General features: G+C 44.3%; 1 protein-coding gene across 5 annotated transcripts in view; it reads right to left on the bottom strand.

Moving 5' to 3' along the window:
• The window catches only part of REPS2 (RALBP1 associated Eps domain containing 2), a 167,383-nt gene that overhangs the window by 111,586 nt on the left and 28,525 nt on the right, over positions 1 to 27,272 (bottom strand). For all 5 annotated transcript variants that reach the window (XM_074993718.1, XM_074993698.1, XM_074993688.1 and 2 more), the window contains exons 2-3: positions 5,090 to 5,213; positions 1,240 to 1,388 (exon numbers count right to left, since the gene is read on the bottom strand). In XM_074993718.1, coding sequence (XP_074849819.1) covers positions 1,240 to 1,388; positions 5,090 to 5,213 — 273 coding nt within the window. The remainder of the gene's footprint in view (positions 1 to 1,239; positions 1,389 to 5,089; positions 5,214 to 27,272) is intronic.

The following is a 27,272-nucleotide window of genomic DNA, read 5'->3' as shown; positions in this document are numbered from 1 at the left end:
AACAAGGGGCAGCTCAGTGATCAGAGCATTGGCCTCATAATCCCAGGGTTGTGAGCTCAAGCCTTGAGGGAGCCTTCCAAGGGTCTGGGGCAGGTTAGCTTTAGGAAAGGAGGGATAAAACTCAGTGGTTCAAGCAGTAGCCTGGTAGACCCAGGGTTGTGAGTGCAGTCCTTGAGGGGGCCATTTAAGAATCTGGGGCAAACAGATTTAAAAAAAAAAAAAGAAAAAATCTGTCAGGGAAGGTGAGGTCCGGCTGTGAGGGCAGGGGACTGGACTCTGATGACCTCTGAAGGTCCCTTCCAGCTCTGTGAGATAAGTATATCTCCACGAGGACCTAATTCAATGATGAATCCAGGTCGCTTGCCACCTGAGGCACACTGCACAAACTCTAAAGCCACAACCAAGCTGGGTTTTGCTTCTTAACAGTCTGTTCTGAGGTGGGTACTCACATTCCTGAGCCACTCCAGACACCCTGACAAGAGTCAGGAAGAGCTGTCTGTTCCCTTAGCCTACCAGCATCAACCTCCTCACTGATTATGTAGTCACTAGGGACTGTACTTACAATAGAGATTCATTAGTCTTGTTGTTTTTTAAACCAAGGAAGTTTTCCCCTCTGCATCATTCTTCCCCCTCCTTCAGAAACACACACTTTGAACTATGTAATCAAAATATCTGAAAAACAACATTTGAGGATGAATATGTGTAAAGACTATTGTAGCTCTAATGAGTGATGAGCCAGAGTGATGACTTTAGGCAAATATGGGAAGGGAGAGAAAGAATGCCTGTATTTTTGCTGGGCAATTTATGTGTGGGCTGAAGTGTAGCACCTGAACTAGGTGATCATCAGCAGTGCAGTTTCTCTCACACAATCTATGAAACTATTGCATGTAAATTTTCCAGTCAGGTACCACTGACCCTCAGACAAATAATTCGGGGGCCACGCAAGTGACAATCAAAGGAAACAAAAGTTGCAAGTGGTGCAATTTCACAGATACTTAATAGGCAAAATATATAATTTTATGAAAGTTTTAAATAAAATCCTCTGGCGATACATTTGGTGCAAGAGAATATCAAAATAAGAGCAAACTCCTGCAAATAATTATTCACGGGTATAGAATTAACCTTGCATGAGTCTCATTGAACTAAAGGCATAAGAATGTGAAAGTGTAACCATTTGAAGGATTGGATTCTAAAGCTGCATTATACACTTACATTTTGCCTTTAACAGAACCTTATTACCTGTTTATCCCCTTCATCTGCTCTTTTGAAGGAATTTTTTTCCAAGGTGGCATATGGAATCTGAAATTTAATTCTGTGTATTTCGGCTGCATTTCCGTATCTCATTTCAACATCATTTTTCAATGCCATAAACCGAGGAAGAGGCAATTCTTCATTAACAGAAAGGAAGAGAAGTACAAATCAGACTGTTAGAATGTTAAAATTAAATGTTATGTTAAAATTCTTTGAAGCTGTATCACAGTGCAAAGCCAATGAAAACAAACTATAAAATAGGAAAAAACACAAATTAAAACAGAATAAAACAACAAATACCCCAATACCCTTAAGGAACTCTGGGAATTGTTTGTGTGTCTTAAGAGCAAATGTTATAGTGATTCAAAGTAGTATTCACCAGATTTGTGCATACTTTATTACTGTTAAGAGAGAGGTGTCTCATTTGTGGTATGAAGCTAAGTTTCAAACTCAATTCTTATTTTACCCTAGCCAGCAGCACTGTATGTTCTTTATTCATGTCTACAAGTACTTTCCAGAAGAAACTAAGGGAGCAATCAATTTATTATGGCAAGCTCATTACATCCTCCATGCTGTCACTAGAACAGAAAAAAGTGCCTAGTTAAAGCACTTTTCAAAGCCCAGTAAGACAGTGGTGTCAGAAATGTTACTATCTGACATAGCTCAGAAGAACTAAAGACTGACACCTAAAACCTCACGCATCCTCCAAAAATCCAATGCTGTTCTAAGGAAATTTATCATCTTATTGTTGAAATTCTCCACTTCTCTACGTAGTAAGTTAAAAGATCAATACTACAAAACAAATGGAATAAAGGTTCCTGGAATCAAATAAAACACTGTAGCATCTTTATAATAGCTTAGACATACAGCTGTTGCAATGAAATCAATCTACTTTTATTGTACATTACTTGTCTATTCCAACATCTCTAATGTGTTTCTAAGGACAATATAATTAGTGCTTCTGAAGCCTGGATATATTTCAACAAGTAAGTGAGATATCAATCCAGACAGAAAATGCCCTTGTTCACTCACATCTATGCAGTATTTCAAGCTGCTGTATTTGTGATACACACACATTGAATCTCATTTGAATCAGATTACCAAAGTAGTCCATTTGTCCACAAATTCATTTTAGGCTACAAAAGTCGATCACAGATATGCAATTCTAGCTATGGCAAATGCATAGCTAAAATCGATGTATCTGCACTCAGCTAACTTGGCTGTCTATACAGGTGAAGTTGACGGAAGGAGTATAGGGGTTGACTGTCTCTAGTAGACATGCGAAATCGAACCCTGGAATATCAACCCTGAGCAGGAAGACCTGCCCATAATGTCCTAAAAGGACTCATGGGATAGACAGAGCAGGAATCTGATGCAAAGTCCTCCCAAAACTTCTATTTAATAATATTCCTTTGGCAGATTTGTGATTTACTTGTTGATTTAGGATGTTTTGTTTTCATTTTTCTTTTTTTAAATATAGTCCTTCAAAACAAAGTCAGAAGAAGCAACATGAAAATCCCAGCTCTCAGGCTTGATGATCAAACAACATATTTAGTAGCCCAATCTTTTACTAGTGTTTTAGACAAGATTCTTTACAAATTAATTTTCACTCCCCTGCTGGCTCACAACAATGAAACAACAAAGATAACAGGGAAAACAGGGTCCGAAGAGCATACACACATCAGCAGTCTCAATAAATGTAGTGCTCTGGATTTACTGGTAAAGGACCAGAGGCTAGCAACTGGGATCTCTTTCAAAAATAGCTTTGAAGGTATAATGGCAAATTAAACCACACCCCCACATATGCACACAGTCATGGGGGTAGTTAAAAAATTAATGTTTAATTTGGAAGTCAAAAGGCATCATATTGTAGGTCCCACCTGTGATCCTCCTACAAAACACATTTGGAGTATAAAGTTTTCAAATGTGGTACCACCATGTTGTATTTTTCTCAGGCTTAGGTTTATTTCTGCAAGATCAATATAAATACCTTCGTGCCTCTAGTTCCCTTGCAAACCTATCCTAATTAATAATGCTTAGTCCTAAATGAGTTATTTTCAAGGATTTCAAGAATCAGATTTCAGGCAAATAGAACAATCAGGAATGAGTAATTGACACAGAGTAGCAATGACAATGAGATCTTGAAATTCCTCTTGTACCTGAAGCAGTTTACATTTGAGCATGAAACTCACTTGATGGCAGCAGATGCATTTGGATGGGGGTCAGCAAGAGTTCAGCAGAGGTTGTTCTAAACTGGATTGTCACTGTAGTTTTTAATGTCAAACTGACACAACAGACGCAGGAGAGCATCAGAATTGGAGGTGCCAACTTTGAATCCTTTGCCTCAGGACTGGCAGCGTAGAGGGTACCATAGAACCAACAGCTAATTACTTCCATTATTAACTATTAGGATCTGCCCGGTACAAATTTTCTTCCATCCCATCCACTGGAGATTTTTAAAAACTTTCTTTAAAGAATATTTAAAAAAATAAAGAGAGCATGTACAGTAAACCCTTGATATAATGGACTAATGGGGGGAGGGATATCTGGTATTCCCAAAAGTCTCCTAAATATGAGGGTTTCCTGCCCACCCTCCCCATCAGGCTCCCCAGCCCCAGCCTCCCCACCCAAAAAACCCTGCCACTCAGAAGAGCTGCAGCCACTGGAGGAGCCGCTGTACCCTGCCAGCATGGCTGGAGGGGCTACCGTGTGGTCTGGAGGAGTTGCCGCCAGAGCTGATATGTGCTCCTCCCACAAGGGGTGGGGTGCATTAGTGAGCGCCAGTCTGCTCATGTATGCACCACACTGCTGGTGGGAGGAGCACATGGTGGCTCCGGAGGAGATGGCAGCTCCTTCAGGCTGTGGCAGTGGAAAGGTTTTTTTTTTTTTGTTTTTTTTTGTGGGGCAGGGGGATGATTTTATGGACCCCAGGAGACTTCAGGAACAACGGGGGTGGGGGAGATGTTGTTCCCAAAGTCTGCTAAATTGGGGTCTGTAAAATTGAGGGTTTACTGTATTTAACATGAAATTACAATGGAATCTGTATGGGAAATATGTTCCAAAACCTACCTAATGCATCCTCTAACATTTACTGACACAGGGCACAATTTTGATACCTGTACCCATTTATTTCAACGCATCAGCTTGCAATGACAGGCCCCACTCTGGCAAGGTGCTCTGCACAGACCCCTCACCTCCCAAGGAACTCCAACTTTAATGAGGCTCCATATAGTTACAGGGGTCAGCCTAAGCAGAACTTCTAAGCTGAAGGTACCACACAGCATGAGTGAAGGGGAAAAAACTGACTGACAATGATGATCATCAATGGGCCTGTTACTTTTATAATGCTTTTACAGATGCAGAAGAAAACTGTACTCTTCTCTCCATATAACAAACTTTGTATGTAGAATAAGATTTCATTGTAAATTTCTCCTCATAAATTACCTTTATCTCTTCCTCCCCTCCTAAAATATATAACAAATAAATAAAAGTAGGGTTTTGTTTTACAAACAGGTTGGAAGAGAAACTAAATTAAGTAAAAACAAAAAAAGCAGTCAAGTAGCACTTTAAAGACTAACAAAATAATTTATTAGGTGAGCTTTCGTGGGACAGACCCACTTCTTCTTCTTGGTCTGAAGAAGTGGGTCTGTCCCACGAAAGCTCACCTAATAAATTATTTTGTTAGTCTTTAAAGTGCTACTTGATGGCTTTTTTGTTTTGATAGTATATAGACTAACATGGCTCCTTCTCTGTTACTAAATGAAGTAAATAATATACAATGAATATTAAAGAAAAAAAGAATAAGCTCATAGCACAGTAAACTATGTGAACTACTTACCGCTCTTAAGGCTCTCTAGCTGAACTGGAAGACCAGACTGTGCTGCAGCAATTAGTTTCAACGCAATATAAAACTGAGCCAGACCAAAATAACCCACATGCTTTGCACCACAAAGTTCTGTGATCTAAAAGAGAAAAAATACAAACTGTGTAAAATAACTTCTCACTCTTTCTTATGAAACTAGCATTCCAGTTCAGGTCACTCTTTATACGTAAATGCCTCAAGCTTAAAATAGATAATTACATGTTGTACATCCCTGGTCCAGTAGCCTCTGGACCAGACTCAAACAAGGTAGTTTGCTGGACCACAGATGGTCAATGGCCTTTCTGGCCCCCAGCTCTCACCATGCAACCAGCTGACCCTGCTGCTGACCCTGGACAGGCTCCCTGCCTGCGGCTATGGGACTGCCTCTGCTCCCAGCACCCTGGCTGGGCTCCAGGCAACCAGGCTTCTCTGGCCGTGGGACGAGTGCCACTTCCTTCCAGCTCCCCACTAAGGGCAGGTTCTGGGCTGCTTCCCCCTTCACTGCTGGACTTCTCACTGCCCACAGCAGTTCTCGCATCCAGGGGCTCCATGGTCTGGTAACACCCATGCTTCTGTCAAACCACAGATGTTGCCAGACCAGAGTCCGAGACCAGAGAGATTCAATCTGTAGTTATTTATTACTTCTTCCGGAACCACTGTAGTGTAGCATTGTTGCCATAAAGTAGTTAGCATGTTTCTACTCAGGAGGTGACTGCATTTGCATGGTAGGTGAAACTATCATTGTGAATACACAGTCTTTGAAAACTCTTTGGTCTGAAAGCAGTACTGTAAATCAGAGGTGTTAATTATCACTCTTTCTGTCCAACAATAATTCAGATATTTACTTTGACTATAAAATAAAAACCATAAATACCTTAAAACCATTTCAGCAAAATATTTTTGTGAAATGTTAACAAGGCTGAAAATTAAACTCCTCTCTCAAATACACACATAGGTTTTTCCTCATTCAGTTTGCCTGGCCTTCAGCTGAACAAGCACTCGCTCCTGGCGAATTGGTAATGCAGACCAAAACTGAGGCAAGAAGTTCCACCCACCAAGACAAAACAAATAACTTACAGTAGCAAACCTCACAGCCTGGGTCAACTGACTCAAGCTCATGCTGCAGGGACAAACATACTTCGGACTGGAGCCTGCACTATGAGACCTTCTCCCCCTTGCAGGTTTTAGAGCCCAGGCTCCAGCCCAAGCACCCACACTGCCATGTTTACCAGCAGCACAAGCCCGAGTCAGTTGACCCAGGCTCTCAGACTTGCTGCCAGGGAGAGTTTTGTTTGCTGCATAGACATAACCTGAAATTCAGAAAAGTTCCCAATCCTACTGAGGTTTTACCATCAATGTGCAGAAAGGAGCTAGCCTTTGACCATCGCTCAGTGGGTAAGGCCTACCTCCTGGGAGAGCCACCAAAGTACAGTATTCCCAAAGCAACAAGGGAGAATTTGTTATTAGATTTTGCTAGTTCTGAAAAACTGCATGAATGAATTATTAGTTGTTTGAATTTATTTCAATTATTAAAGGATATTAGGAGAAGTGGTTATTAAAGAATAAATCCCTGCTCCTCTGAAGATGAATCAATATAGTAGACCTGATAATCAAGGAAAATTATCAGTAAATTAATGGTTTGCTTCCTAAAGGCTTCTCTACATGTTGGGGTTTTTACAGATAAGGTAGGTATACAATAACTATCCCTAATCCTAATCCAAACTAGTTTTGCACATAAAGCTGTCTTTTTACACTTCTGAATCAATGTTTATACAAGGCACAGTTGTTTACAAGGCAATGTTTATACAAGTCAGTGCCTTGTAAACAACGCTTCACCCTTCATTTTCTCCACACCATTCACATTTTCATAGACCTCTATTATACTCCTCCCCTTAGTCCCAGTCCTTTTAATCTCTCCTTATACTGAAGTTGTTCCATACCTCTAATCATTTCTGTTACCCTTCTCTGTACCTTCTCCAAGGGACGGTATACAAGGCACTGACTTTCTTCAGGGTAAGTGCTCAGCATTCCTAATCATCTGAAGTAATTTTGAATCATCTGCAAACTTTGCTGTCACCCTCTGCCCCTTGGCACAGTTCATTCATGGATAACTTGAACAGCACTGGTGCCAAAACACACCTTTGTGGGACAAAGCTATTTACCTCTCTCCTTAGTGAAATCTGCCTATTTATTCCTACTATTTGTTTCCTATCTTCTAACCAGTTACTGATCCATCTGAGGACCTCACCTCCTTCCTCTCATATTGCTTAATTTGCTCAAAAGCCTTTGGCGAGGGATCTTGTCACAGACTTTCTGAAAGACCAAGTACTCTCTATCTGCTAACAAAGCATAATTTCCCTTTGCAAAATACATGAGCCTTTTCCCCAACATATCAATCTATATTTCTGATAATTCTGCTCTTTACTATAATCTCATCTGATTTGCCTGGTACTAAAATTATGCTTACTAGCCTACATAGAATCATAGAACACTAGGACCGGAAGGGGCCTCGAGAGGCCATCGAGTCCAGTCCCCTGCCCCGACAGCAGGACCAACCACTATCTACACCATCCCTGACAGACATCTATCTAATCTGTTCTTAAATATCTCCAGCAAGGGAGATTCCACAACCTCCCTTGGCAACTTATTCCAGTACTTGACCACCCTGACAGTTAGGAACTTTTTCCTAATGTCCAACCTAAACTTCCCTTGCTGCAGCTTAAGTCCATTGCCTCTTGTTCTCTCCTCAGAGGCCAAGAAGAACAAGTTTTCTCCCTCCCTGCTTGCATGAATTGACTGTGCAGCCTTTAAACTGGTGTGACACTACTCATCTGCCAATCATCTGGTACAGACACTGATGTAAGTAGCAGGATACATATGACTGTTAGCAGTTCTTCAATTTCCTATCTGAGATTCCTTTAGGACTTCTGGGTGAATACCACCTGGTCCCAGTGGTTTATTACCGTTTAATTTATCAATTTGTTCCCAAACTACCTCTACTGACATCTCAATATGGGCCAGTTGCTGAGATTCATCATCTAAAACAAGTGGCTCAGCTACAGGAATATTCTTCACATATTCTGCAGTTAAGATCAATAGATCAATGCATAGAATTCATTTGGCTTCTCCGCAATGGCCTCATTTTCCTTGAGGGCTCCTTTAGCATCTCAGCTGTCCAGTGGCACCGGAGTTGTTTTTTTGGCAGACTTCCTTCTTCTGATGCACTTAAAAATATTGCTGTTACTTTGCGTCTTTTCCTAATTCTTCAAATCCTTTTTTGGCTTGATCAATTATACTTTTACACTTGTTTAGCCAGAGTTTCTGCTCTTGTAAATATAACAAGGATTGATTTATTAATGATTTATTAACAAAGAACGGCTATGTAAATAACAGGTAAAAACAATACCCATGTAACTGGTAAGTCTATCAGTTACACGGTTAAGTCCTTTAACTGGGGAGCTAAAGATGTGGGGTACGCTGTAGCACCCCCCGCTTTTTCCCCAGGGCTCCCCAGTGCCAGCTCTCTACACTGGGGGATCCCTCCTATCTCAGGGTCCTAGCTGCCAGTCCCTTGCACCCAGAGAGTCCCAGCATGCTGAGGGCCCCAGAATCTCCAGTGTCGGCAGCTCCGACATCTCCGGTGGCCCCAGTGGCCACGACTCTGGCAGCCCTGGTCTCTCCAGCTGCTCCAGCAGCCCCAGAAGCCCCAGCAGCAGCAGCAGCCTTGACACCTCCAGCTCTGGTGAATCACCAGCACTGATTTACAATGAGGCGACTTGGGGAGCCTGGCTCTGGGGGAAGGGGCGGGCCCTGTGGCAAATATGGAAAGACAACAATCACAAGTGTGGCAATCTTTCAGTTCCCATGCCCACTGCCTTAGGTGACAGATGCCAAAATGGCTCTCTGCTTCTGATTACAGTGCCTTGCATGTTGAAGAGTAACAGAGAGATAGCTGTGTTAGTCTATATACTATCAAAACAAAAAAGCTATCACACGAAAGCTCACCACCTAATAAATTATTTCGTTAGTCTTTAAAGTGCTACTGAACTGCTTTTTTGCTTCCGATTACGATGTCCAGAAGTCTACTGTCCCTCTTTCAAGAGCCAGGAATGCTTCCTGGGGGTGCACAGTCTGTCCCATCATGATCATTAAGCTATCATCCCACGGGCTCATTTAGCTTTATGGCTATGTTTACTTTATATGTACTTTACATGTTCTTTGTCCTCTTGATTGTTACTTGGCTCAGTTTACATTGGAGACACAGGAAAACAGGCAAAAACAATACTCCTTTGTCTAGGAGAGGTTAGGAAAATGCACTGTCTGCAAAGTACCTATTAAGAACATATTTCCAGCACACGTGCGCACACACACAATTTTTTCTACATTAGCACAGACTGCCGTACATAAAACATTGAGTAACGTTCTGCCTGTGCTATTTTACATTTTACGTTTACACAAGATAACGGTGTGTCAGGGCAATATGTATGTCAGATCTGAGGCAAATTACAAAGAACAGCCATGCTGAATCAGAATAATGGTTCACCTAGCCCAGTATCCAGTCTTCCAACAGTGGCCAGTGCCGGGTGATCCCCTTCCTCCCAATTCCCCAAGGGGGACTGAACAGAACAGGCAGCCATCAAATGATCCATTCCCAGTTGTTTATTCCCAGCTTCTGGCAATCAAAAGTTAGGGCCATCCAGAGCCCTGGACTGCGTCTTTGACCACCTTGGCAAATCTCTCAATGGACCAATTACCTGTGCACTCACCTCATCCTTTCTCAACCCTGTTACAGTTTTGGGCTTCATGGAATCCTTTGGCAGCAGATTCCACAGGTTGACGATGAGTTTTGTGAAGAACTTGTTTGTTTTAAACCTACTGCCCACTGACTTCACTATGTGACCCGTTTCTTGTGTCACGGGAAGCAGTAAACAATGCTTCACCCTTCATTTTCTCCACACCATTCACATTTTCATAGGCCTCTGTTATACTCCTCCCCTTAGTCCCAGTCCTTTTAATCTCTCCTTATACTGAAGTTGTTCCATACCTCTAATCATTTCTGTTACCCTTCTCTGTGCCTTCTCCAATTCTAATGTACCTTTTGTAGATAGAGTGACCAGAGCTGAGGGACTCTAGGTCACAACAATACCTAGCCATCAGGACAGGGCACACACAGTTAAAAGACATGCCAGTTGTGGTGATGCAATGCAGAAGTGCTAGCACCAATGGGAGGACCAAAAACTTAAAATAGCTAGAGTCAGGCAAATCTTGTCCATCGTGTATTTAACCAATTCACAATAAGAACTGCATCAGATGGACACAGACACTTTTTTTTTTTTAAAAAGACAGTCTGAAATTACTCTCTCATGTAGACTAACTATGGGGAGGGATTGATCAGTAGTTACAGCAGTAGCTTTGTAAAGCCAGGGTTGAGAGTTCAATCCTTGAGAGGGCCTGTCACAGATCTGGGGCATGTTAGATTAAAAAAAAAAAATTCTGTCAGGGATGGTGATAGGCCCTGCTGTGAGGGCAGGGGACTGGACTTGATGACCTTCTGAGGTCCCTTCCAGCTCTATGAGATATGTGTATCTCCATGTTTCAAACCACTACATGGCTACTCCTCTGACTGAACAAGCCTTCGTTTTCACTTCCTCTTAGCTTCTGAGATGCCTGGCTCAAGTCAATCTTGTGATCAAGGAACAAAGAAGCTTCCTTCCTTTGGCTGTCTGATGAAGAGGGAGGTAGAGATTCAGGAGCTCTCTTTTTGCAATTCATCCACGAAAGTTTGCCTCACTTGAAAGTATTTCCCTTTTGGCATCTCATACCTCCCCCCCACCCCCCAATAAACTGACCACATCTTATTTTCACATTTTTTTTCAGCAGGAATCAGGGGCTTACGGCCTGCATACAAGGGGGATGATACCTAACTCAGACTGGAGCTGGGAGATCCTGGGTGGGGAGAAATGGATGGGAGAACAACTCTGCTCTAATCATGGCCCTATCCCCACCCCATCTATTTCTATAGAGAGCAGCTGCACTCTGCACAGAGTACTAGGGTGGCGAGAGGGAGAATGCAGGTTTAGGCTGGTGGGAAGGTGGACTGGGGCTGTACAGGCAATCCCTATGAATGAGGAAATTAGGCAACTCTTCATCAAGGCATCAGCACTTGATGAGCTTCCCACTGTCGCCACTTTGGGTTCCTAAGATACTGTGTTCGTATGAGGCGTGTGTTGAGGCAGCTGAGACAGCGGGGGCCGGAATTGACGGGGGGATAGCTCAGTGGTTTGTGCATTGGCTTGCTGAAGCCAGAGTTGTAAGCTCAATCCTTGAGGGGGCCAGTTAGGAAACTGGTGCAAATATATTTAAAAAAAAAAAATCTGTCAGTGATGGTGATAGGTCCTGCTGTGAGGGCAGGAGACTGGACTTGATGACCACTGAGCATTCCTTCTGGTTCTATGAGATAGGTATATCTCCATATTAAAGCAGAAACACGGTAAGAAGCAGTGTTCCCTGTACACTTGTACGACCACTCAGGAGAGATTCCAATGCTGCCCAGCTGATTAGCAGAGCACACACCACTAGGTTTGTCTCTCTCCTGGTAGAGCACATTCACACATGCCTCAGTGCACATGAATTTATTCTGCACATAGCTGAAACAGATTAGAGAGAACTTGGTAAGGAGTCCTCGATGAGCCACTGTGCAGCCCTGGAGCGAGTCTGACACTCAGCTCTATGCTGCTGTCTTGTGCTGCAGAGCCAAGACGGTCTCTGATTGAAGCGCTAGCTCCCTATAATGCAAAGAGCAAACAGTAGCCCTTCAAATGCTGATGCCTCAGCAGAGGCACTTGGAGCATCCCCCCTCAGTTTTCCTATACATATCCCTGAGTTCCCCATTCCAGGTCCTGCTGCACACATTCCTAGATCGTATACAATCTTTCTCCACATTCCAGTTCATTCTTCTGCTCCCCCGGAGAAGACAGTCCTGCAAAAATGCAAACAGAATAAGGCACACACACCCCCTTGTAAAATTTACATTGTATATGAATATTAATTCCACCAAGCTGAAAACAAAAGCCAAGTTGTGTGGGAGGAAAAATTTAATCAGAAAAATGTGACTGACAATTGAAAATAGTTTAAAAACAATTTACTAAATGCCCAAAAAAACCATAATTAAGGAAGAAAGCTGTAGTGATTAAAAACGTTATCTGTTTTAGAAGGGAAATTAAAGGATCTATAAAGACAATATTTATAAACAATATATAACAAATGGAAGAAAGGGAAAGTTGGTAGTAATGAATATAAATCAGAAGTTAAGAATTATAGAAAATTGATAAGAGAAGCAAAAAGACAGACACAAGGAGAACTTGATGACCAACTGAATTAAGGACAATAAGGAGGAGTTTTAAAAGTATACTATGAACAAAAAAGAATCCTGACAAGAGGATTCATTAATTCATCTATTATTGGACAGAATGATAAAATCATCTATAACAATGAAAAAAAAGGCAGAAGTGTGCTATAAATATTTCTACTCTGTATTTGGGAAAAACAGATGAGGTCACATAACATGATGATGAAGATGATACTTTCTATTTCACTAGTATTCATGAGAATGTTAAACAAGAGCTGTTAAAGTGAGAAGTATTTAAATCAACAGGTTCAAATAACTTATAAAGAGTTTTGAAAGAGCTGGCTGTGAAGCTTGCTGGACTATTAACATTGATTTTTCAGTAAATCTTGGAACATTTCCAAAAGATTGGAAAAAAAGCTAATGTGCCAATCTCTAAAAAGAGCTGACCAGGTTAATTACGGACCCTGTCAGTCTGACTTCAATTCTGGTTAAGATAATTGAGTTACTGATATGGAACTCGATTAATAATGAACTAAAGGAGGGAGTAATATAACTGATGACAATCTATATAGGTTTATAAAAAGCAGATCCCATCAAAACTAACCTGATACTGGTTTTGATAAGGTTACAAGTTTGGTTGACTGAAGTAATAGTGTTGGTGTAATATACTTAGATTTCTGTAAAGCTTTTGGCTTGGCACTTCAGGACATTTTGATGATGGTACTAGAACAATACAGAATGAATCTAGCACTCATTAAATTGATTAAAAGATGGTTACTTGGTCTGAAAATGTAATTTTAAACAAGGAATGATCATTAAGGACATTTATTTCCAGTGAGATTCTGCAGGGATCTGTCTTTGGTCCTACCCTAGTTAACATTCGTCTCAACAACTTGAAAGAAAACCTAAGATAAATCACTGACAAAATTTGCAAATGACACAAAAACTGGGGGAATGATAAACAATGAAGAGGACAGCTTACCGATTCAGAGTAATTGTGATCATTTAGAAAAATGGGTGCAAATGAATTTTAATGCAGCTGAATGTAAAGGCAGGAATAAAGACTGTAGGTCACACTTAAAGGGGGGGGACACTCTGGAAAAGATTTGGATGTTGTGGTTGATAATTAGCTGAACATGAGCTCTCCAGTGTGATGCTGGGGCCAAAAAGGCTGATGCCATTAATAAATAGTGGATGTTTGTCTAAAAGCTATGTTTGAACAATCATTTGCGGGATGTGGTGATGGAAGATAAAACTAGTAAATGAGGGTACATTGTTTCACCAGGGGCAGAGGATCTAGGATTTCTGTGAACAGGCAGTGTCCACTGTAACTCAGGAAATGAGGTGCATTTACTGAAACGTGAAGACAAGGCTGGCATAGCACAGAGGGAAGTTCTTGAGTGATTACCAGGCTGGTAGTGTGAGGCAAGAGAGGTAAGGCAAGACTACCCTAACTTACCTTGTGTGGGTAAGAAGGTGACTCACAGTCCTTGATACTCTGAGGTCTATCACAGTATGCAAAACTATTTTTAGCCTGAAACGTGCTATACAGGCTGCACTCTTTAGCTCAAGATGAAGAGCAATTTGAAACTACAATATATTAAAGTATCTCATGAAAGACTTGAAGAAAATCCTTCCCATTTCTGCTTTAATGTAAGTTAGGTTTAAAAGACGATAATTACATTCCTTTCCTGTCCTCATAGCAAATGGAAATTAGGTGGTTTTCAACCACCTAGCAAGAAAAAAAGCTGATGTTTTCTGCACTTGCAACACTGAACAGACATATAAAACCCGACAACAAAAAAATGTTTTTAAAAGTTAGAAATAATGGTAAATTTTCCTTGCAAGTGAGTATAAAAGCTTTTTAGAACAAAGTTACAATTCCTCTAGAGATGGCTGAATCTGAAAGCAATGTATAAGAGGAAATATGTTGGAAAAGAAAGGTTACTCACCGTAGTAACGGTGGTTCTTTGAGATGTGTCCCTGTGGGTGCTCCACATTAGGTGTCGGGCTCGCCCAGCGCCGCAGATCGGATCTTCCAAGCAGTTTCTGCCGGACCGCGCATGCGCTGGTGCGCACCACTCCCTTGCGTGCTCCTGGCCACGTGCGCGATCCGGTCCCCGCCAGTTCCTTGACCAACTGCCACGGATGCTCCTGCAAAACACTAAACAGAGATCCGAAGCGGGGAGGATGGGCGGGTAGTGGAGCACCCACGGCGACACATCTTGAAGAACCACCGTTACTACGGTGAGTAACTTTTCTTTCTTCTTCGAGTGTCCCCGTGGGTGCTCCACATTAGGTGACTACGCAGCAGTAACCCAAGATAGGAGGTGGGTAATCGGATTATGTGCAGCTTGTCCCCGAGAGGACCGCTGTCGAGAGACGGGTATCCTCTTGGAATACCCTGTGAAGGGCGTAATGTTTGGCGAAGGTGTCATAGGATGACCAGGTCGCCGCTCTGCAAATGTCTTTTAGCGCAACGCCCTTGAAAAAGGCTGTTGATGCCGCCACCGCCCTAGTGGAATGAGCCCTGGGCGTGGCCAGTAAAGGAGTCTTTTTGAGTTCATAGCACATTTTTATGCAGGATACGATGTGCTTCGAGATTCTCTGCGAAGAGAGACCTTCTCCTTTCGATTTAGGAGCGAGAGAGACTAGGAGTCTATCCGTTTTCCGGAAGGACTTGGTCCTGTCTATATAGAAGGCTAGCGCCCTCCTCACGTCCAGGAGGTGTAGGCGCTCCTCTTTGTTAGAGTTATGAGGCTTTGGATAAAACGAGGGTAAAACAGTAGGTTCGTTAATGTGAAACTCAGACGAAACTTTAGGAACAAAGGCTGGATGCAGCCGTATGGTTACCGCCTCCTTGGAAAAAACAGTGCAGGGTGGCGTTGCCATAACTGCCGCAAGCTCGCTCACCCTGCCAGCTGACGTGATTGCGAGAAGAAAGGTCGTCTTTATCGTAAGGAGGCGGAGGGAAACCATGGCCAAAGGCTCGAACAGTGGTCCCGTTAGCTCATTAAGCACCAGGTCCAAGTTCCACGAAGGTGGAGGCGGTTTCCGAGGGGGGTAGAGGTTTACCAGCCCTTTGAGGAACCTGGTAACCATGGGATGGGTGAACACCGTGTGCCCTTCCTCTTCATGTCTGAATGCCGAAATGGCAGCAAGGTGGACCTTTAACAAGGATAGTGAGAGTCCTCCTCTCTTAAGGTCCAGTAGACACTCTAATATTACAGGTATAGGCACTGAAAGGGGGGGGCTAGCTGTTTGGTAGAACACCATGCCATGAAGTGAGTCCATTTCTGCTTGTAGGTCTCCCTGGTGGAAGTCCTCCTGCTACTTTCTAGGACTTGTTGCACTTCCTCCGTACATGTGCTCTCTAGGGAGCTGAGCCATGGATTAACCACGCTTGTAGTCGCAGGCCTTGGGGGTGCGGATGCACTATGGACCCCTGGGCTTGCGTGAGCAGATCCAGCGCCACTGGAAGGGGCATCGGTGGATGGTCCAACATGCGCAGGAGTAGAGGGAACCACTGCTGTCGATCCCACATTGGGACTATCAGGATCATTCGGGCTCCTTCCCTCCTGGTTTTCTGCAATACTTTGTGGATCAGCACTGTGGGAGGAAAGGCGTAAAGCAGGGAGCCCCTCCACGAGATTGCGAATGCGTCCCCCAGGGACCCCCGTCCCAGTCCTGCCCTGGAGCAGAATCGTGGGCACTTCTTGTTGTGTTGAGTGGCAAACAGGTCTATCTGGGGAAAACCCCATGTGTGAAAAATCGGTCATAGCAGATCGGGACGGATGTGCCACTCGTGCATGAGTGCACAACGCCTGCTCAGCTGGTCTGCCTTCACATTGTGAGTGCCTGGTAAGTATGAGGCTTTCAAGATTATATTGTTGGCGATGCACCAGTTCCATAACCGGACTGCTTCCGCACATAAGGCACGGGACCGAGCTCCTCCTTGCCGATTTATATAAAACATGGTGGAGGAATTGTCTGTACAGATCCCGACTACTATGCCTTGTATATGGTCTCGAAAGTGTCTAGAGGCGTTGAACACTGCTCTGAGCTCCAGGATATTTATGTGCAGTGACTGCTCCGTGGAGGACCACAGCCCTTGCGTCACCTCTTCGCCCATGTGTGCTCCCCACCCTATGAGGGAGGCATCTGTAGTAAGAAAAACCGATGTGTGTGGTTGGTGGAAGGGTACCCCTGTTAGCAAGTTCTTGGGGTTTACCCACCATTGCAGGGATTTGCGCACCTCTGTTGTGGGTGACGCCACCCTGTGAACGGTGTGTGCTGCCGGTTTGTATACGCTCGCCAGCCAGTGCTGCATGCTGCGCATGTGTAACCTGGCGTTCTGTACTACGAACGTCGCTGCTGCCATGTGGCCCAGCAGCTGTAAGCACGTCAGAACCGGCACCGTAGGGCTGAAGGTGATGACTTGCACGAGGGAGCCGATGGCCCGAAAGCATGTCTCTGGTAGATACACTCTCGCTGTAATAGAATTTATGCGTGCCCCTATGAACTCTATGTCCTGTGTGGGGTCTATCTTTGATTTTGCCAGATTGATAACCAGGCCGAGTGAAGAGAACATGCCTGCTGTGACACGTATCATGCGTAGTACCTCCTCCTTCGAGGCCCCTTTGAGTAGGCAGTCGTCCAGATACGGGAATATAAATACCCCCTGTCTGTGCAGGTAGGCTGACACCACCGCCAAGGTCTTGGTGAAGACTCTGGGGGCCGAGGAGAGGCCAAACAGTAGGACCTTGTATTGAAAATGTTCTTTGCCTACCATGAACCAGAGGAATCGTCGGTGAGCCGGATGGATAATTATGTGAAAATACGCGTCTTGTAAGTCGAGGGCTGCGAACCAATCTCCATCGTCTAGTGCCGTAAGGATGGAGGCAATTGTGATCATCCGAAAGCGTTGCTTGCACAGGTACCGGTTGAGGCCTCGAAGATCTAAGATGGGCCTCCAGCCTCCTGTCTTTTTCTCCGTGAGGAAGTACCTCGAGTAGAACCCTTTCCCTTGCAGTTGCTCCGGCACTCTTTCCACTGCCCCTATGAGCATGAGATGGTCTACCTCCTGCTTGAGCCTCGCTACGTGGGAGGCCTCCTGGAGGTGGGACCTGGGTGGAGGTCGTGGCGGTGGGAGCGACTGGAAGGGGATGGCGTACCCCGTGGCTATGATCTCCAGCACCCATGTGTCTGTGGTGATCCTTTGCCACTGGTCGTAGAATGGACGGAGGCGACGGTGGAATAACCGCTTCGGATGATCTTGTGCGATGGTAGGGATGGCGCAGCCCTGGATCTGTGTGTCAAATTTGTGGCCTTTGGCCCTGCCCCGAGGACGCACGGGGTAGTACTTTTTCTTTCTGTATGGAGGGGTGTAAATCCCCAGGGTCCTAAGTGTGGCTCTTGAATCTTTACTGGAATGAAGGACTGAGTCAGTTGATTCAGCAAACAGCTTCTGCGAGTCGAAGGGAAGATCGACGATCTTTGCCTGCAGATCCCTCGGTATACCTGAAGTCTGGAGCCAGGACTCCCTTTGCATCACCACTGCCGTAGCTGTGGAGCGTGCTGCTGTGTCCGCACCATCCAGGGCGATCTGAACTCCTGTCCTCGAGGCCGCGTAGCCTTCTTGCACGATGGCCTTGAGCACCGGTTTCTTGTCCTCTGGAAGCGAGTCCATGAGGGAGGTTAACCTAGTGTAGTTGTTGAAATTCTGGTTCACTAGATGCGCTGCGTAATTTGCCATTCACAACAGTAGAGTGCAGGAGGAGTAGACCTTTCTGCCGAACAGCTCTAGCTTCTTGGCATCTTTGTCTGTTCCCCCGTCTTGAATTGAGATGTCTTTGATCTTTGTTGCGACGACTCCACCACCAAGGAATTTGGTTGTGGGTGGCTGAACAGGAACTCCATGCCCTTCGTCGGCACGAAGTATTTCTTATCCGCTCTCTTGTGGACAGGCGGAATAGTCGCAGGGGTCTGCCATATCATAGTGGCAGACTCCAAGATTGCTTCGTCAAGCGGTATTGCTATTTTGGAGGAGGCCGGAGGTCTCAGATTTTTGAGGAGCTTATGGTGTTTCTCTTGCACCTCTGCTGTCTGGATGCCTTGCGTGAAGGCCACCCTTTTAAACAGCTCTTGAAACTGTTTGAGATCGTCCGGAGGATGGACGTCCCCCGGGGCCATAGCCTCGTCCGGGGAGGAGAGCGAGGAGCCACTAGGATACGCCTCTCTGGACCCTTCCGGTTCCTGTTGGTGATGGTACATCCGCTCGCTGGAAGCTTGCAAGGGAAAATCTCAGGGTTCCATAACCAGTTCCCCCTGAGATACTTGAGTCTCTGTCCCCGTTCGTGATTGCCCTCGGGGATACGGGACCATCTGTGGGGATCTTTCCCTGGTAGACTGCCGGTGGTGTCTATGCCCCGCGTGATAGGGACGACCATGGCAGCATGGGCACTGTTCTTGGGAAGGTGACCTGGACCACTCCCTTGGTGCATACCCTCTGCGTCTGGGGGAGCGAGATCGTCGAGAGACCTGGGACACTGGAGAGAGCGATTTGTGATAGTACTCCAGCGGCTCAAACCCCAAGAAGGGTGAAGGTGGTCCCAGCCAGGGCAAGGCTGGTTGTAAAAATGGAGACGGGGGCTCCAGGTAGGCTAGGGGGGGACCCCTGCCTTCTAGTTGGAGTCTGCAGCATGAGCGGAGGGCCGAGAGAAAGCAACTCAGCAGCCCTGTCTGGAGAGGGGCTGCGGTGCCTTGTTTTCTGTGCAGCCTTCCCCCTCCCTAGAAGGGGTGGCTCCGCCCCCTGACGTGCAGGGGATCTCGGCCCCGTCCACGCCGCGCTCGGCACACTCATGGGCGGTGCCGCACGGGCGGTGTCCTCCGGTGCCTGCAGGCTGCGTGCCTGCATGCTCTGCACCGCCGGTTCCCCGGGGGTCGGTGCCGCTGCCTGCGGTGCCGCTGGTAACGGCGCTTGTTTAGCCGCTGCCCTACCTGCAGTGCGGGGTGGCTGTTTGATCATCGGAGGCTGAGCCGCCTCCACGTGGCTCTCCGTGCCGCCGCCGATCAGCTGTTGCTGCGGCTGGGGGCTGCGCGCTCCTCCCGTCCCGCTCGCTGTTGCTGCCGACAGGGATAGGGTTGGGGAGACTTTCCTCCGTTTTTGCGCTGATGGGGTGAGGGAGGCAGCTTTCCTTTTATGGGCCCCGGAGGGTCCCTCCTGCTGCGGCCACTTCGGCACGTCTGTCTGGAGGGCCTTGTCGAATAGCAGCATTTTAAGCCACATCTCCCTGTCCTTCCTTGCTCTGGCTGTTAATTTTGCACAGAAGGAGCATTTCTGCGTGACATGGGACTCCCCAAGGTACCTTATGCAGTGACTGTGCCCATCAGACACTGGCATTGCCTCTCGGCAAGACTCACATTTCTTGAATCCTGAAGAGGTCATTGTTGGTGAGTCTTTTAGTTGTTAATGGGGTACTTAGCACCTTCTCTGTGCTGTTTTCCCCCTCTCGGATAGCCTGCCGCGGCAGGAGGGCTAATGGCCCTAGGCTCCTGGCCTCCGGTGCTCCGCTTGTTACTAGGACTGGACTGAATTCCGTCCTGCTTGTTGTTTCTTGTTTGTTTGTTTTTTTTTAAAAAAACAACTGGCTAACTTAACAATAGACTAAGAACTTGAAAACTTTAAAGAAAACGGTTAAAACCATTGAATACGCTAACTTGGCTGTAGCCTAGTCAGATTCCATCTGCAGCCGACGGCGGTTAAGAGGAACTGGTGGGGACCAGATCGCGCACGTGGCCAGGAGCGCGCAAGGGAGCAGCGCGCACCGGCGCATGTGCGGTCCAGCAGAAACTGCTTGGAAGATCCGATCTGCGGCGCCGGGCGAGCCTGACACCTAATGTGGAGCACCCACAGGGACACTCGAAGAAGAATAATTCTTCCTAGTAGCAAGTTAATGCTGTAGTTTGTCTCATTTGGCCTTAAAGGTAATAAGCAAAAGTGGTCAAAAAGAGGTTCAGTAATACTAGAGGTACTAAGTGACACACGCAATTAAAACAGACACTGAGTTTAAAATTCTGATGTGTACAATCTGATACAAACCAATCAGCTCCACTGAAACATCCATACAAAAGCTTGCTTACAAACGTCATGAGAACATAATGTTTTTCATAAAATGCTAGTTAGTTAGTTAAAGCCTGTTATGCCCACTGGCGTGTAGGGCAGCAACGAAGGTTCTCCATTTGTCTGTCTGTCTTTGGCCATTTTCCCCAGTGTGTCCCAGTTGTAGCTCATTCTCTTCATGTCTGCCTCAATAGTACATCACCATGTTCTCTTGGGCTTCCCACATTTCCATCATCCTTCAGGCATCCAGTGAAGTGCTACCTTTACAGTGGTGTCTGCGTCCCTTCTCATCATGTGCCCTGTCCATCTCCAGAGTCTTCTCAGGATGATAGTGGTCATGTCCTCCTGGTGGCTTTGCAGGAGCAAGTCTTGGTTGGAGATTGTCTTGGACCAAAAGATATAACATGAATTCCACAGTGCCATTTGTCCAAATTCATGCGTGACTCAGAGATGTTCTGTCATGCAGCCATGAAAAAAGGGGAAGAAAAAAAAAAAATCTACTCACATAACTCTTTGGATCACAGGAAAGGTAATAAAAGTTTTTTTTTTTAAATCACATCTCCAAAATTTAACAGCAACCACTATTTACAATGGTTTTGCTAGGATCTCAAAGTTGTTGTTTCTAAGAAAGGTCAATTTAAATTATTGCTTTCAATTTCTTTAAAAAAAAAAAAAAAACCTTTCCATCTTGATACACTGGAACAAAAAGTTATTTCTTTTTTATTTATTAGCTGTACATTGCTATGCTCTGTCAGCTGACAAAGTGTTATTTTTGTAATTCCTCCTTGAAGACAACCCACTTGAAGCAGTTTTTCCAATACAATCTAAACATTGTTCCTGCTCTTCCTCATTCCTTCCAAACAAGCTTCCGCTGTAATCTCAGACATCCTCTAGAACTCTATCATAGGCTGCAAGAATTTGAGCTTCAGGCAGTGAACAAGAGCTAGACACTGAAGTTTGTTTTCTAGGAGAGCAGCAGGTGGAATCAGAGATGTTTATAGAATGGCACCGGGTTGACTGGCTAGGCAGAGAACTGATGAGAAATATTAACATCTGGACATTTACCAGCTAAGAAAGCACGAATCTCTGATTTCTCCAGTTTTGCTCTGCTCTGTTTATTTTGCTCTCTCATACGCCCATATCCAGCTTGTGTGCTTTGCTCACCTACTGGGTTCTGCCTGCCACCCAGTGTTCCCTCTATTTTCCATCCATGGGCAGAATTAATTTTGTTCTGTGCACCGAGGCATGTGTGGATGTGCATCACCAACCGAAAAGCATGCTGGCGGCTGTGGGTGCTCTGCTAATCAACTGGGCAGCATTTGAATCTCTTCTGGGTAGCCGCCCAAGTGTTCATCTTTCAGGGAACACTGCTGCCACCAACCTCAAACTTGCTGAAACAGGATTTCTCCTCTAAACTTTGCCTACCACAAAGGGACTCAGACCGCTGTTCCTCCCTGCTACTGTAATCCACATGAATTCCAATAGCTCTTTTGTCTTCACACTAGAAAGCGGCATCCTAGTCCACTGAAAGACACTTAGACACAGCAAATATCCACTTGTCCTCTGGTCAAATCAACATTTTCCATCTTCCCCATCCACCTTAACACACCTTGGTGGAGGGGGTATAACATTAGTACAGGCCTGTGCTTGCCAAGAGGGCTATCAGATTAAAGAAATGCAAATCAACTGCTCTAGCAATTGTCAAATCAGCCCATACCTTTGTTTTAATAAAGCTTTCTCAAAGCATTTAAATGGGGTTCTTAAAAGGCTTTGTGGTTTTGTGTGTATGAAATAAAATGGGGAGGGGGTTTGGGAGTGAGAGTGTCAGAAAGAGAGTGGTGAAAGAATGTCAGTGGTGCTAAGAGTTCAGCTACTCATTCAGCAGCCTTACGGGACCCACTAGAAGGACAGAGATAAACCATCTCAAAAGTCTGGGTTTTCTTGGTTCCATTTTTGACTGATGTTAACTGTATGGTATACAGCAGCACAGCACTATGTGCGTTACTGGTCATACATTCGAAACACGAAAGTATAGCATAACTTATGTAAAAATATGACTAAAATTCAGGAATAAAATTTTATCACACACAGATGCTTCATTACAAGAGGGTAGTATGCAGGGTTCTTCCAGTTCAAATGATTACTCCTAAATTAAAGGATCATGTTGCACAGTTTCTGCCATCTCCAGTATCAGTTTATATCAGTAGCTTTTATCTTTTCCAGACAACTTTAGCCCTCTCAGGAGTCTGATTTATCTTGTAAAACCCAAGTTTCACCTCACTTAAAAGTACTTGTTTACAAAAATCAGACAATACGAAACTGTTATTAAAAATACTTACTTTCATGTTTTATCATATAGTCATAAAATAAACTGATTTGAATATAACACGGGTCAGCAACCTGCGGCTCTTTAAGGAGCCACTTGTGGCTCCAAGCATGGCCGCTGCAGATTCCAACTGCAGCTCCAGAGACTGCCACCACCAACGCATGAAAACGGCATTGAGTATTTTTGTTTAAAGTGGCAGCAGCCTCTGGAGCTGTTGAGCAGTCAGTTGTGGCGGGGGGAAGCCGGCAGAGCAGGGAGCCCTAGAAAAGGAAGCCAGCAGGGCTCCACATGGGGGAAGTCAGCCTGCAAGAGAGCTGGGGGGGGGGGGGGCGGGGAGCAGTTAAGCCTGCCCCTGCCAGAGCTGCACGGAGCTGGAGGAGGTAGGGGGAAGCAGTGGTGGGCAGGCAGCAGCAATGTGTGGAGCTCCTGGGCCAAGGAAGGTAAATCCCAGGAATAAGGGTGTTGGGTCTGGGGCTGAAGGGGTTAACCCCGAGGTCTGGAAGGGTGGTTTGGGGCCCAGAGGGGTTAAACCTGGGTTGGGGGGGGCAGGTTTGTGGGATGGGGGGTAACACTTGGGGATGGTGAGCAGATTTGGGGTTTGTGGCACGTAAAGCCTGGAGATGAGGGTAACAACTTTCTAACTGGTACAAATTAATGTGCGCGCGCTGTTCTTAAAATAGGGATTACAAAAAGCATGATGTGATGTTATTTATTAAGGACTGTCTCGTATTCACATGCACTGCAGCTCCTGAAGTATTGATTTTGTAGCTGAATTTGAAAAAATGGCTCTTCTCACTATTTTGGTTGCAGACTCCTGAAATACAAATTCTACACTCGCATTCCAGTGCATAATACATAGAAAAACATAAATCAGTCATTGTCTGTGTGAATTTTAAGGTTGTACTGACTTTACTGGTGTTTTTTGTGTAGTCTGTTATAAAACGAGGCAAATATCCAAATAAGGAGATGTACCCCCTGGAAAACCTCTGTATACTCCTGGGGGTACCCTGGTTCGGAATCATTGGTTTACATAATGGCTTCAAAACTGAGCTTTAGAACACCCCTCAGTAAAAACACCCACTAGAAACCGTCTCTTCATTAGGTCAAAAACAATCTTCATCTAAATGTGATCACAGCATTGGCAAGAAACTTTTCATTACACTCTCTAATATAGATATGATCTGACAACAAGGGATACGTATAATGATGCTGTTTCATGTCACCTTCATTTCTCAGGAAGAAAAATGCTCCTGCGTAATCTTATCTGATTCTGTTATGGTCAAATGTGTATAACTGTTTTACTAAAGTAAAAGTACAATGCTCAAGTAGTCCTGACCAGTGTAATACACACCAATACTATTATTACAAGGTCTGAGAGGATCACACACTGAAAAATATTTTCAAGGGTTTAAAAAAAATATTTTAGAGACTAACAAATCTAAGAGAGAAAGGAAATACTGTGTATACTGTGGCTGTATCGATGTAATCTCTGAATATTGACAGAAAACTGTTAGCAACGACTAGACAATGGAAAGATTCTTAAGGCAGGGTAACAAAACAAAATATGCAAAATATTATAATAAGTTACAAAGAACAGTAAGTCAGGATGTGTGACCACTTGGGGATTTGAGTCAGCATGCTGGACAAAAGATTTTAACTATTTTGAGGCAGGATGGTTTCTCAACATTATGTTGATTTACACTAATGGATTTACACTAATGAATCAGTAATAAAAGAACTTGCAAGATTGCTGATATACTGTCATATTTAAAACGACTTTCACAGGCACACACTTCCTCTGTGTTTAGCCAGTAATGTCTCATACAAACAAATCCCTATTTTCCCTACCTGTGTCTTTTGCTTAAGAGGTGACTGGATCATCCAAAGCAAACCATGCCTGAAAATTTATAAGATCTCCATCCTGATAGATACTCCAGTCTCTAAAACACAGGGAACAGAACACTCTTTTCATGAAAACAGGGGTTTTGCTCTTTTGATGGCTCTTACCTATTCAATTTGCTGATGCTTGATTCTATTTTTCCTTTACAAAGGAAACCCTGGTGTCTGCACTAAACTACATTTTCTAAATCATGCTTTTAAAATCATGTAATAAATCCTTGGAGGCAGAAGAGAGGAAGCTGTAACATAGTTGAGAACCTTCCCTTCTCTCTTCCTATCTGGCAAATGACTGAGGCATCTAGAATTTGGAATTATTTAAGGGATTTTAGGGACAAAAATAGTCCATATCAATTTACCTTGTGTAAGTAAACACAGCATTAAGTAGAGAGATTTTAATGCACAATTATAGCTCCGTAGACTAGGAAAGTAACATTAAAAAGCAAAATTATTACCCTTAATGTGTAAGACTTTCTACAGGGCTATACTCAAAAATTCATGGCTTTTATAAATCCATTATCTTCTTGTCCACTTAACTGCTTCCTATTTTTCCTGTAGTATCCGTTCACTGTCATTTGGATGCTGAGACTTGTTACCCTCTGAAACACAGCTGTACACGAGGCCATCCTAATTTCACTATTGAAGTGCCTAATCTGAATGAAATCAGAGGAACTATGTATATGACAGAGGCAGGCAGGATTAAATCCAGAATTTTTTTCCCCCTCTAATTTTCCCTCTTTGTCACAGTCTGAATCAGAAGCAGTACATTGGCACAGCTTTACCAATACAGTGGTGCGGCTGCAGTATATCCGGTGAAAACACTTTATGCCTATGGAAGGGAGTTCTCATGATGGCATAATCAATCCACTTCCATGAGAGGCGATAGGTATGTTGGTGGTAACAATTCTGCCATTTGCAGACTGCTGTCCACCTTGGTGCTTAGGCTGCTGTAATTTACACTGCTTTGTGGGGCAGGAGTTGGGGGAGATGGCCTGTTCATACCCGAGTGGTGCAAGTTATACCAAAATAAGTGGTAGCGTACACCTGTCCCTACAGTCAGGACATTGAGAAAATACATCGACTTCTTAAATAAAATGAGGGAGGTCTATAGCACTCAAATGCACTCATGTCTGTCAATATTAGCGTATGTCTACACTTACCATGCATTCAATGCACCGCGATCAATCTGTCAGAATTAGATTTTCTGTGAAGATGTGGCAAAACCAATCTCTCTGGACTCAGCCCTCAACCCTGGCACTCCATGCTATCATGTGGAGTAAGGGATGTCGGTGTGAGCCCAAAGAGCTGAAGGTGTAGCTAGAACTGCGTATCTGCAGTCAACTTTGTTCCCTGGTGTACACCAGGTCTCACTCTTATCACATGAGTGTGGGAAAGCTTCAACAGATTGGCTACATCTACACTAGCCCAAAACTTCGAAATGGCCATGCAAATGGCCATTTTGAAGTTTACTAATGAAGCGCTGAAATACATATTCAGGAGCTCATTAGAATGCCGGCAGCCGTGGCACTTCAAAATTGATGCAGCTCGCAGCCGTGAGGCTCGTCCGGATGGAGCTCCTTTTCAAAAGGACCCCGGCAACTTTGAAATCCCTATATTCCTATCTGCTGTTAGAAATAAGGGGATTTTGAAGTTGCTGGGGTCCTTTCAAAAAGGAGCCCCGTCCAGGTGAGCCGCGTCAATTTCAAAGTGCTGCGGCTGCCAGCATTCTAATGAGGCACTGAATATGTATTTCAGTGCTTCATTAGTAAACTCTGAAATGGCCATTTACATGGCCATTTCGAAGTTTTGGGCTAGTGCAGACACAGCCATTGAGTCTGCCTTCTATTTGGTGCAAATCAGTATCTTAGAAATCATATCAATTTCATGAACACAGATTCATTTTTAAATAAGTTTCTCTTTAAAAAGTTATGTTTCTTTAAATGTATTGAATAGTAATCTAATCTCTGCTCATTTGTCCCTTATCTTCAACTTTCAACATGTATCTATGAAAATCTGAAGACAGTGTCTGTGGCATAGTTGTCAACAGAACCCAGATACCCTGACTCACAGTCTTGTATCTGAGCCACTACTCTATGCTTCATTTCTAATACCCAATTGAAATTAAAAGAGGAGTTTCATATTGGCAGAACATAATTATCCAAGTTGGAATTTGGCCAGCACTCTGAGATCAGACACACAGCGGTTGAACTGAAAAGAGGATATAGCTCTTTCTAGTACTGACAAAATGGATATTTCTGCTTTAGCTCAAGTGCAAAAGCCAAGTGTTTTGCAGCAGAGGAGTGGTTGATCTGTTCCCTCTGTCCTTATTATATGCAGCCATGTGTTGTTACATTAGTTCAGTAGGTTACCAATTAGTATAACAGAAACCAAAAACTGTGATTGGTGGGCAGCAGAAGTGGCCAACAAGTGTGGCCAAAAAAGTATTAACTTTCATTAAGTATCAGTG

Source organism: Carettochelys insculpta, chromosome 1 (assembly GCF_033958435.1).
Source record: "Carettochelys insculpta isolate YL-2023 chromosome 1, ASM3395843v1, whole genome shotgun sequence".
NCBI classification, from domain to species: domain Eukaryota; kingdom Metazoa; phylum Chordata; order Testudines; family Carettochelyidae; genus Carettochelys; species Carettochelys insculpta.
The sequence above is the reverse complement of the archived record's forward strand: the minus strand, read 5'-3'. Positions and strand labels throughout refer to the sequence as shown.